Source organism: Lampetra planeri, chromosome 22 (genome assembly GCF_965212315.1).
Source record: "Lampetra planeri chromosome 22, kcLamPlan1.2.h2, whole genome shotgun sequence".
NCBI classification, from domain to species: Eukaryota; Metazoa; Chordata; class Hyperoartia; order Petromyzontiformes; family Petromyzontidae; genus Lampetra; species Lampetra planeri.
Window position 1 is genome coordinate 567,197 of NC_136128.1, and position 13,057 is coordinate 580,253.

Consider the following 13,057-nt stretch of genomic DNA (forward strand, 5'->3'; position numbering starts at 1 on the left):
GCCTCATCTCATGACGTGACACCTATGGCACAATAGGGATGAAATAGTTAGGAAATTACAATCTCTTAAAAAACACACTATCTCATTATCGTTTAGCTAAACGTGTAGTAACCGACTCGAATCTGTAGCCCTGCAGCCTGAGCAATCCCATCCCCTCTCTCTCGCGCCGCACCAGTTGCCAGAGCGACGGTGCCTGCCTCACGCCCCTCGCTCGTTCTCCTGCTCCACGGCGGTCAGCGTGACGGTGCGCTGGCCGGCACACGCGTGGCTCGCTCTCCTGGGCTTGACCCCGCTGACGCAACATTAATATTCCAGCGGCGTGCTCGCCCGCGGTTAGCGGCGACATGCAGATGCGGGGGAACGGAATTTGTGATTTATCATTAATTGCGATTGGAAATATTTTTCGCTGGAAAAATCCCTGAAGACGAAATGTCGGGGATGTCACGCGGGTGCTTCCCTTCATGTGCTGCGCTTTAGGATTTAACGGATTTTAAAGCGTGGCCAAATGATCGTTCCAGTCCAGCGCCTCGTTTACAAAACACCGGCAGCCAACACGACTGACGGACGCATACAAACAAGCAATCAGCATTGGTGCCCATCGCTCGTGGCGATCGTCGTGCACTATCACCCAGCAATAGAACCCACGTGGTCACCCGGTGGGTCGCTGTAGGGCATCGGGGTGTGGTACCCGCACGGCGTTACGGGAGTTCACGCCGTGCACCTAACGCACCGCTACTGCATTACCAGGTTGGCTGTTTGTTTAGTGATGCGAACCACTGGGAGAGAGTTGGTGTGAGTAGCAGTCGTGCAAATTCGCCCAAAACAAACTCAATATGAATGAGGCCAAAAGAGTTCCATTTTCAAGGACCACCTGATGCAGTAAAGCACAGAAGTGTTCAGCGCACCCGTACACACACACACCCGTACACACACACACACGTGCGTACAACAACAACCGCCATTCGCCACTATATGGCGTTGACGTCACCACGACACTTGTGCGTACACGCACACCCGCACAAACACACGTGCGTACACACAAACATCGCAGAGCTCCAGAAAGGGGTAAAATCGACAGCCGCGCTCCGCTCTTGCGAGAGGTGAACATGCGCACTTGGCTCCTCGTTGCTTGCGCACACACTCTTCAAACTCTCACTTAATTCCCTGCCCACTGTGATCCGCGGAAGGGAGGGAAGAGCGACGCTTTTTGGCTGTGCGGGAGCTGCCATAGGGACGGCCATTGGTTTAGTACAGTGGCGAAGGAACTCCCACGCTTCCATCTCCATGCCAGCTCCGGGGGCACAGCAGCCTCGCGGGCCGATTACGTTTGACGTCAGAGCCTGCAGGAAGTACAGCATTGGGGGGGGGGGGGGGCTTGACGAATGAGCGAGCGCGTGGGCGAGCGCGTGGGCAGGATGGATAAGTGGGTGAGTCACAGCTAATTACATTCATTTCACGCTTCCGGGCCGTGGCGTCTGCTCCGCACCTCTTCCGCATTTTGATGCGACGCGGCCACACGTGCTGCCATCTTGATACGGCGACCCGGCAGGCGCGCTGTCACTCGTGTGTCACGCTCGTTTGCAGGGAACCAACCGTACGTTAAGTCAGCCACTCGGCACACTCTCACATATCAACTCATTGGCATTCAATGGTTTCAGCAAAAAATGATTTCCTGCTGAAATGACCATTGTGGTATTGGTGCTCATCGCCTGTTTACAGCCCTGAGTCAGTGGTGGAAATTCCATATTCCTATGGTGAGGATGAGTTTATCCATAGGACAACCACTTTAATTCTCCACAGAGTGATACTGATTTTATAGACCCCCAATTGATGATGGGCTGAGTTAATGAACTTGCTGTAAAAGCGTGCTAAACATTTTATGTGACGAAAAAAATCGACTTCTCACGTTGATATTCATCCTCCTACATGCCATTCACAAACCAGGCCCCACATTTTTAAGCAACCACGAGTGAATTACAAAAATAATTTTGATACCACTGCCGTGGAACACACAATGACTGGTAGTGAGCTCTCGTGTCGTTCATAGGAATTCAACGATTTCTTGCGAATCGCATTGGAGAAGTGCTTTGCTCAGGAGCGTTCAGGAGCGTGTGTTTTACATAGCACCTCTTCGCATGTGCCCCCCTGAGCGAAAAATAGCGTTACACTGCATTGACTCGCTGCCGTTTCCTGTTCTCTCCCCACAGCGCTTGAGAACGCCCACAAGAAGTCATCTGGAGACCACCAGTTCTCTGATGCAGAAGTCTCCGACGGTGACCGGGAGGAGGAAGAGAACGAGGACGATGACGACGAGGATGACGAGGACGACGAGGTGGACGCGATTGCTGGCCTTGCAAGGCGCCCCGGAGATCACAGAGCAGAAGACTCGACCACCGCAGCTTTGTCCTCCACAGGGGACGGGTGGGGGCCTCAGGGCCCCCGCGTGAAGCTCTACAAGGCCCCAGGCTCCAGCTTTGACGCCGAGGTTGAGAGTCTCACCTCTCAGTTCCGCGCCTTCCCCTACTCCGAGGGTGGCAAGTCGGCACAGCAGGGCAGCGCAGGGGACAAGCAGCATCAGCACGGTGCAGGCTTTGGCAGGGCGTGCTGGGACAGCTACTCTCCACACGCGATGAGCATCAACAGCGAGAGTGTGGCTCCCTCCCCCGGCCAGTTGATGAACGCGTCATTGTCGCCCAGCCAGATGAGCGTGAGCCGGGAGGGGTCGCCGTGCACAGGTGAAGGGGAAAGGTCGTCGTCTCCCAACGCCTCTCCCAGCCGTGCGTATTCTCCCGGCCGCCTGTACTCTCCTGCCTGCGCGTACTCTCCGGGCCGAGCGTACTCTCCTGGCAGAGCTGCGTCCGACCCTCGTGACGACTCCACGATCGATCCCTTCGCCGCGCACTACACGGAACAGTTGGCGTCCAATAAGCTTTCGCAGGTTCAACATCAACACCACCCTCCACACCACCACCATCTTATCCACCATCACTTCCAGCAGCAGGCTTCTGTGAGCCGGCTGTCCGTGCCGTTTTGCGAGCGTGCATCACGGCAGCAGGAGTCGGCGACGCAACAGCAAATGCAGCAGAGCCGCGACTCGCTGGTGCCCAGCCGGCCCCGAGGCCACCGCGCGCACTCCCTGTCGCCGTACCGGCGCGGCTCCTCCGGCAGACCCTGCTCGCCGTCGCCGAGCCGAGAAGCGTACAGCGGCGCCGCTGGCGGAGGTGGCAGCAGCAGCATTCTGCGAGCGCAGTCGCTCTCCCCGAGCCGCTGGAGCGCGCTACGCGCAGCCGACGGCCCAAAGAATCCCGACGGGGGCGCGGGGGGCGGCACGCTCTCCGCCATGCCGGTCTCCCCCCGTCGACGCAGCCCACCACGGAGTCCGGGACGGCCTTGACTGCCGCCCACGGCCGCCGTGGCGAGACGACGCGGTGACACCGTCGCCCGCCTCCCTCCCGCCTGCCGACGAGGAAGGGAGCGATCTGCGGGTCAGCGCCATGCGCTGCGGCCAGCGCAGCCGCGGCACGGGGGGGGGAAGCTTTGAGTCAGCAGCGGCGGACCACGAGATGGAGACGTGCGGTGGCTGGGCGGAGGTGCGCGGAGTGGAGCGGGGCACGGTGAGTGCGTCCGTGAACGCCCATCGCCGCACGCTATGCCTGTGACCGTGATTGGTAATCAACTCTACTTTCTCCCCATGTGAGCATCCCCATATCAACGATTCGATGGTAGATAAAGCAAATAATTCCAAATTTTGCTCAGTGAGAGGTTGCATTCTCTTTTGCTCCCACTCCCTAGGTTGACTCTCATGTCCCTCAGCTATCCGTGCTACCAACTCCATGCTGCTTCCATTTTTATTCTGACGGTCAGCAACAAACAGCGCAACCAAATGTGTAATTGACGAGAGTGTTACACGTTTCTTGAATTGAGCAAGGTTACAAGAGCTTGAGAAAGAGAAACGGTGGGAGGGAATTTAAAAGCGTTATCATAAGACGATCGTATTCGCAGTGATGCCAAAATATGTTGAGCCTCTGTTTCCACAGCATCTCTGGTAATACAATCGCTGAAATTGTGTTTTCGCTTAACAAATGTTTTGTGTGGACAGGCACAGCCACAGGACGGCTACGGACGCTCTCTGGACCCGAAGACCGCTCGTGCCGGCCTACGGACGCAGCCGTCGCTGGCGTCTGCGAGCTGGCACAGGCAAATGTTTAGCCACCTGCCGCTACATTCTCAGCAGCCTGAAGGGATCCCAACTCCAAAGATCCTCGTAGATGGAATGAGGGCCGGCATGGGAGGGTCAGTCTACCCACTACCTCCTGCCCCAGGGGCTGAAGAAGCAATGGCTGCCCTGTCCACGTCTGCTCGGAGCAACTGGGCCGCCGTGCGCGACGTGGAGTGGCGGCAACAAGCCTTCGCTCTCCTCTCAGACACGCAGCAGCTGCAGCAGCAGCACCAGCAGCCGGTTGGGCATAGCAGCCGATCAGGCTTTGCATCAACGATGCTACCCCTGTCTGCCATACATTCTGCTTCGAGGTCGTCTCCAGGTTTCTCAAGAAGTGCAAGTCCTGCCTCTGCGACTTCTCAGATGCGTGGGGCGCAGCAGCAGCAGCAGCAACGACCACAGGATGGAAACGTGGGCCTTTCCAAGGATCATAACTCATGAGCACCGTGCATGATTCAGCAAGGCCTCATCGCCCACATCCCTTATCAGGGCCTGCAGGCACCGTGAGCTCATCTCTGACTAGTTTGTGCTTGTGGCCTGCCCACGTTTATGATTTATTATTATTGTTACAACTTCAAGTTGGCACATGGGGTTAATGTCCCCTAGCTGTGTGTCCCTTTCTTCAGCGAACCCTCTACTGCTGATAGACGTTTTGATTTATCGTCAAATACGTGAACTTGCTCGGCTGGAAAATACCTAACGTGAATTGTTCTTCTTCTCCTGGTGTCTTGGCTTAAATATTAATGTACATCACCAACCGTGCAGCCATAATGAATGTGTGACAGTCCTGTGCCCCCGAAGTACGAGACTTATGTTTATAATCGTGTGGCCACGTTCGTGTTCATGGTTTTACAAAATGTATAAAGGAAAAAAATGCAGTGTTGAGTGGCGCTAAAGGTTATACAAGAGATCGCATTGAGCGGCGGCGTGGTGGTGAGGGGGATTGAATGTTGTGAGCATGGTGGATGATTGTGGTGGTGAGAATATGGTGAGAATGGCGGCGTGGTGGTGAGAATGTGGTCAGCGTGGTGGTGAGCGTGGGGGCGTCATCGTCGTGAGAATCTGGTGAGCGTGGTGGATTGTGGGAGTGAACTTGGCGGTGGCGTGGTCGTGAGAATGTGGTGAGCGTGGCGGATCATGGTGGTGAGCGTGGCGCCGTCGTTATGGTGAGAATGTGGTGAGCGTGGCGGATCGTGGGCTGCCTGCCCGGGGGTGGCCGTCGACTCTGACGGCAAGCGATTGCTGTCGTTCTGCAGTGTCGCTGTCTCTTAATAGCGTGGATTAAAAATGATGTGAATATTTGCCAATGTAAAATAAATCGTTGTAATCATTGCATTGAAACGATATAGATGTGATATTAAATTAAGTTTGATGTAACAAAACAACAACACTTAAGAATCAACATCGCAACACATCACCTTGTTCCGCATGTGTGGCTAATTGTGCGGCAGTGCGTTGGCGGCGTTTGTGGGAGGATTGCCAACGTCGTCTCTCTTCGACAGTCGACTTTGTATCCTATGAGCTGTGACCTCTGATGCAGTTGCAGCGGGAGCTCATCGCGCATGATTCGCGGTACGCGGTGCCGTGCAATAGCAATGTCGCACACAGACGGCATCGAGTTAGGCCTGCGCCGCATATTATTTTGAGGGGTGCCGCGAGAAGGGGATATTACGACGTCTCTTACAGTGTAGGGCCCTCGATTGTCGTATCTCCCGTTTTGCAGAATATCGTTGCATTATCATAAAAAATAGACGTTTTTTTCTGACCTTATTTCTGAAATAACACGAAAACAGTGATAATAAATTACGATAACTCATTAAGTAATGTCTGTAAAATATTTTCCCGGAGTAATGGACTGCATGGTGGTTATATGAAGTCATCGTTTTCCTAGTCCCTGAGAATATTTAATGATCTCTTGTATAACCGGCAGCACGTGCGGAGTACGCGTTAGATTGTATAGTGGAAGTCATTAGAAGACGTTTGTATCGGGATTATATGGAGTGATGTTTATCCGCACCGGAAGTACAAACACAGAAACAATACAGATAAAAATGCAAAATACAATCATAAAGTAACAGGCAACTGATATTGTGATAGTCATCGCACCATGCAAACTAATATTGTATCGTGAAGTCTGATATCGTGGCCGCCCTGGTAAATACACAAGGGTGGTGGAAAACTATCCTTGTCTCAACGATACCGTCACGAACGTGCGATGTTTGAAGTGTGTTGTAAATGTCTTACAAATGAGACTAAACGGGGGCCAAACTTCCTACAGGACAAAAGCAGAGACGGAGAGAGAGAGAGGGAATCACTCCTCGTTTATGGCAGGGCCGAGATGAGTTTACACAAGGGCTAGCTTCGAAACGTTGTTTAGACTAAATAAAAAAAGTACAGTTAACGGAAGCTGAAAATTTACTTGGATTGATATTTGCCACGGAATGTTTTTATTTTTATGAACCAAAGTGTGTTGTTCGGGATCGATGCTCTCGCAGCTCTGTTTATCCTCCGATTGGTATTTTTTTACATCGGTGGACATTGGGAGACGTTCAGAAACTCCATAAACCCCAACACCAAATGAGATTTAATATAAAACAATCGCGATAGCAACTTAACCCAGGATAACATTTTATGTATTCAACACAGAGGATTAGAGATGGCAATATAATTTTTAATTATTCATGTCTGGTGGCAAAACACAATGTTGGTGACACCTTTGAACATTCTCATATGAAGGACTGAAACCGGTTGCCCTGTCGTAGGCCCACAGCCAGTGATTGGGTCACCTGAAGGCAGCGTGAAGGCCAGGAGGCAGCACGGATAGACGAGAGTGCACGAGCACAGTGCAGTACAGACACTTTGTGCTGCCGTGCAAATTAGCCACCGTGCAGCCATCGCAAGCCAACTGGAAAAAAACAGGGCAGGCGATGAAGGGCAAACGAGAGATTTCTATTTTATTTTATTATGTTATTTTATTTTACTTTTATTAATTTTAATGTTTTTACCTACGTGACTTTACCGAAAAAACCTAAGAATATAAAAACGAGAGATATTTGTATTCTCATCGGTCCCACGTATTCGTGGCAGTCTGACAGAGGAGAAAACGCACAATTGTGCAAAAGTCCGTCACGTATGCATATTTTTCCTTGTTGTATTATTTGGAAGAATGTATGTAAGGACTCAAAAGAGACTGCATCGGTTTATTCGAACAGATGCTAATCTCAAGATGCTCTATTTTACAAAAGCTGTCGAATGGAATTTCAGAGGCCAGAGCCTCCAGGTCTCCCCTTCCCCCGGGCCCTGCGCGATGATTTAAGTGAAGTCGATGGGGCTGCTGTCTTCTTTGCCAAGTCAGCTGTAGAGGACCTCACAGCGCTGGAGACCAGGCCATACTGAACTACTACATGACTGGTGGCAGGACGTGAGGAAGAGAGTAGCTCCTTCTCGGAGGGTTTGCAAGCGCCACAAAGAGAAATAAAGAGCAACAGGGTAGCAGTGAAATCTTGACTTAAAGCTTTCGTGACTGCAGGAATTCATACTCTGGGTCTTTCGGTAAAGCCACGTAGATAGAAAAATTATAAAAGGCATCTCTTTTCGATCGCAACACAAGCAATTATCATCAGGTGAAAAAAATATATCATATTTTTCCTGCCTCAGCAGTTCTCCTGCTGTATTTTTCACCTGATGACGATTGCTTGTGTTGCGACAGAAAAGTGATGCCTTTTATTATTTGTCTATCTACGTGGCTTTACCGAAAGACCCAAAGAGAAGGGTAGCAGTGGTAACACAAGACGATGAGGCTGTTTGGAAATCCACAAAAGCAGTTATGGTCTTTTAAAACGTATTTGGTGCTTTTTGTTTCTGCCGACACATTGGAATTTTAAAAGCTGTTGAATGTGTAAAAGTAACCTTTTTGATGTTTCAATATTTGCAATATTTGAATAGACGGTAGTGATTCTGTAGATTTCATTGGCTGTGGTGCACGGAGAGCTGAAAGTGCCGTGATAGCCAGGATTTTGAGCGATAGCACTTGTCAGCAGGTACACGATGCGATTATATCATGAACTTGTGGGACGCTTTCAAATAGCTAGGTTATTGTTTACACCCACCTATAATGACTCAACCAGAATCAAACCTTCAATTGCGTGCGTGCATTAATATTGCTCTTGTGAAGTGACGTGCACAGTGAGACCTGTGTCCATGTGGGATGTCAAAAGGGCTTCAGGTCATTTGGCAATGAAGGTTGCGTGAAATGGGCATTCTCCTGGCAGGGGAAAGCGAGTGCCGTGTTTCGGAGGCACAAGCGGAAGCGAGTCGCGCCTATCGCCGTGTCTTACGAGTGTGGGACGTGTTGGGTGAGCGAGACGGCGCTGGCAAGTCAGCTGGCTGTCTCTTCTCACGTGCCCTTGCCTGGGTTCTCAACTGCCACAGGGGCTCCCATCTCGTGTGGACGGTCCCAGACACAACGGACCCCTTAACTTTCGTGGAGTGTCGCGGCTACGTTGTTGCGTAGCTGGCATTGCACAATGGTTGCGTGTGTAGGTGTGTGCTGCGGTGGCCCATGTGCTTGTGAGCACACGTGCGGTGGTTACTCCACGTTATTGGAGACGCAAGTTGATTCTCTGGTCGCCAGGAGGCGTGGGGGGTCCTTTGCGCCTGGACATGACGTGCACGATGGCGGTGATGGTGGTGGTGACACCGCGGACGGGGTGCGAGTGCGTGATGCCGCGAATCTCAAACTCTTATCAACCGTGACCAAGTCAATTTTAGGAAGGAATTATGAGATTTGTTTTACGATAAAGGTTCATATTCAACAACGACCCTCGAGTGTTTTAAGTAACTCCTATCGCTCACACGTTGATGGGGAGTGCAGTATGCGACGGTGTATATAGCACTTTGTGGCTAACTGGTGTGCGTGTACAATCTGCGTAGTAACCCTTCATTATAAACTGAAGTATACTTTTTGCCAGAACTGTGGGGAGATGGTGTTAAAGTGGAATCAAAATAAAATATAGATATCTTGGATTCTTTTCTCTACATATCTGTGATATTGCACTGACAAACATATTTTTATAAATGTATATGGCAGGGATGTCCCCTGCTTCTGTGTGCTTAGAATTCGCTATTCTACTATTTGATTGTGTACAGTTTGTTGCTATGAGCACTTTGCTTTTCGCTGTGAAAAAAAAATAAAAATGTGTTCCGCTACCAAAGCAATCGAGCAGAGTCGGTTCCTTGAGCACGTTGCGGCGTCGCGGCGTGGACATTTGACCCAGTGAAGTGCTCTTCTAGGCCTGGGATAAGCACCTCTCAATCGGTGGAAATTGGACGCAGTCTGCTCTCACAAACCAAAGGGGACAGTAATGTTTGTTGTTGTTGAAAATATGAAATATAAACCATCTACAAGAATAGAACAGCATTGCGATTGCGTCACTGCGAGGGGAGCCGACAAGGAGGTGCGCGACACCGGATTGCGTTGGAAACAACGCATGCGTCAATATGAATGGGATATATTAACAAGCTCACATTTGCTGGGATGACAGTCATAGTCTCAGCGCATCAACTGCGATGACTTTAATCGCTCTGACAGCTACAGGCTTAGTGCGGCCTGGAAGCGTATTATTAAATAAGATACATTACAATTCCTTATAAGGGAAACAAACACTAACTGATTACTAATGTAGCATAATCACAATAAAACACATGCCAAATGATTACTAATCTACAACTCGCATCGTAACAATAGCCTGATTACTAATCTAGTATATAATTAAATAACCCCCCCTCAAATCTTTGCACCTGATGAGTTAATGAGTTAATGATGACGTCACCCTGCTGCTGCTCTATATAAGAACGGGAGACAGAGCAGAGCCTCACCATTCTGGCGAATTGCCCGATGATGCTGGATGCAATTACCAGCGAAACGTCGTACTCAAATTGTAAATGTTGTGGTTTCACGCTTCAACACACCGGTGGGCTAAAGCAGTGAACTAAGTGTCCTTTGTCAACGTGACACTTTTTTACTGATTGGCCGTGTCGGGTGGTGGAGGGTTACGACACATTTATAAATAACGCGATCTAAACCCAAAAACGTTGATTGAGTGAGTATTCCGATTTAAAGCTTTCGTGGCTGCAGGGATTCATCTTCTTGGTTCTTTCGGTAAAGTCACGTAGAAGGGAAGTAATAAAATAATAAAAATAAAACATAATAAAATAATTCTCACGACGTTTCGGCCACAACGCAAGCAGCCGTCCTCAGGTGAAACCAGGTCTGTCGAGGCGACAGCGTCTGAATGAAACAGCACACGTGCTTGGAGCATATATATAAGCTGGGTTGGAAGGGGGGGGGAAGGGCGCCTTGACAAAATAATTTGCATATCAAGAGGAATTTAGCATATATATGGGAAATGCAGGTATGTGATTAGTACTACTTATGTCCATGCATTATGCAGGATTAGCAGCATCCAAGGGAGGGGATATGGGAAATGCAGGTATGTGATTAGTGCTACTTTGCCCGTGCATTATGCAGGATTAGCAGCATCACAGGGAGGGGATAGGGGTAGCATTAATAAAGGGAAGAAGTGTTAATAGTATGTAGCTGCAGTAACTAAAACCACCACGTAAACAACTAAAGTATAAACTACATAGTATCATCATTATACTAAATATACTCTACAATAAGCTGAGTCACTAACAGTAAGTAATACATTACAATTCTACGTCGTAAAAAATATAATATGCTTCCATCTAAACTTTATTCTCTTATATCACACGAGTCTACACCGTACTATATACTGCCATAGACAAACCCAACATTAAATTATATACTGTATTGCTATAAACCACCCTTAACCTTATCCATTGTAATATTACACTATGTATTATTCTACCCACCCTAATGTATATCACACTGCTGTATATTCACTATACAATTACGATACTATATATTACTTTGTACATTGTATTAGGCATATACATTTTTATACTATTTGTTATTATACATTGTACCGTTGACCGTCGTGTGAAAGATACTAAGAGGAAGAAACAAAATATGTCAATGCAGCGGAGCAAAGAATCCATTCCCTGCGGAGAATACAATGCCAGTGAGTGGAACGCGGTCTGAAAGTCACCGTAAACGTGAACACAATCAGTTAAGATCCGAAATGGTTTATTATGTCCTTCCAATGATTGCTAAGCCAGAATCCATCTTCTCGGTTAGTAACTCAGCTTATTGTAGAGTATATTTAGTATAATGATGATACTATGTAGTTTATACTTTAGTTGTTTACGTGGTGGTTTTAGTTACTGCAGCTACATACTATTAACACTTCTTCCCTTTATTAATGCTACCCCTATCCCTTCCCTGTGATGTTGCTTTAATGCAGGGCAAAGTAGCACTAATCACATACCTGCATTACCCATATCCCCTCCCTTGGATGCTGCTAATCCTGCATAATGCACGGACATAAGTAGTACTAATCACATAACTGCATTTCCCATAAATATGCTAAATTCCTCTTGATATGCAAATTATTTTGTCAAGGCGCCCCCCCCCCCCTTCCAACCTAGCTTATATATATGCTCCAAGCACGTGTGCGGTTTCATTCAGACGCTGTCGCCTCGACAGACCTGGTTTCACCTGAGGACGGCTGCTTGCGTTGTGGCCGAAACGTCGTGAGAAATATTTTATTATGTTTCATTTTTATTATTTTATTACTTCCCTTCTACGTGACTTTACCGAAAGAACCAAGAAGGTGAGTATTCCGGTTTAGAATATGTACGTTCGTGGTTTAAACAATTACACTTCAATCTTGATTGGAAGATTATCTATTCGACTTCAATGTGAGAATAGGTTTCCCCCTTTTTTCATGGCAACAAAACAGGTGTTAAGATGTCAAAACACCAAACTGAAACCTTTGACAAGGAATCATGTCTGCATTAACCACAATACTTGTGGTCAGAATGTAAACAAAAAATATACTCTGGATAATATATGCATTGTCTTTGAAACTGATTGGTCCACACCAGAGACAATTTTATTTTGAGCCTTTGACCAACTCAATTCATTCGTGAATGTACGTGTATGAAGAGCAAACCCGACTACTAATAGAAAACCCACGCGTGCGAGAAAGTTAACAATCAATCCCTGTACAGTACAGAGGGATATTAACCCGCTTGCTGTACTGCCGTACCCTGGCAAGCCAGGAGATGGCGACACACCCGAGCATGCACCCACACAATTAGAAGTTGAAGTGTAATCATCATGGGTCCTCCTTTGCCAGTACCAAAATATGAGAATAGGTTTTCCCCTTTTTTCTGGCAACAAAACAGCTGTGTTAAGATTGATTTGAAGCTTTCGTGACTACAGGAATTCATACTCTTTGATTATTTTGGTAAAGTCATGTAGATAGGAAAATAAATAATAGATTACGACGTTTGGACCGTAACAACAAGCAATCGTCTTCAGGTGAGAGAGAAGCATGCCGTCGTGACGAGGCATTACATCGATCCGAGAGGGGGTTGGAGGGGAGGCCGTAAGGGGCGAGAACCAAAGAGAATGAATTCCTGCAGTCACGAAAGCTTCAAATCAAGCTCGGGTGTGTCGCCATCTCCTGGCTTTGCAGGGTACGGCAGTACAGCAAGCGGGTTAATATCCCTCTGTACAGGGATTGAATGTTAACTTTCTCGCACTCGTGGGTTTTCTATTAGTAGTCGGGTTTGCTCTTCATACATGTACATACACGAATTAACTGAGTTGGTCAAACATCCCAATATACGACCACAGATTTTTGGCAACTATTGGCGCCGGTTCTGGCTACCGCTCGGCTTTGTGACGTC

At 48.4% G+C, this 13,057-nt stretch overlaps 1 protein-coding gene across 2 annotated transcripts in view; it reads left to right on the forward strand.

Moving 5' to 3' along the window:
- HIVEP2 (HIVEP zinc finger 2) overlaps positions 1-9,432 on the forward strand; it is a 165,050-nt gene extending 155,618 nt beyond the window's left edge. For both annotated transcript variants that reach the window (XM_078604203.1, XM_078604204.1), the window contains 2 exons: positions 2,208-3,614; positions 4,100-9,432. In XM_078604203.1, coding sequence (XP_078460329.1) covers positions 2,208-3,394 — 1,187 coding nt within the window. In that variant the 3' untranslated portion in view covers positions 3,395-3,614; positions 4,100-9,432. The remainder of the gene's footprint in view (positions 1-2,207; positions 3,615-4,099) is intronic.
- The last annotated feature ends 3,625 nt before the right edge of the window (positions 9,433-13,057 follow it).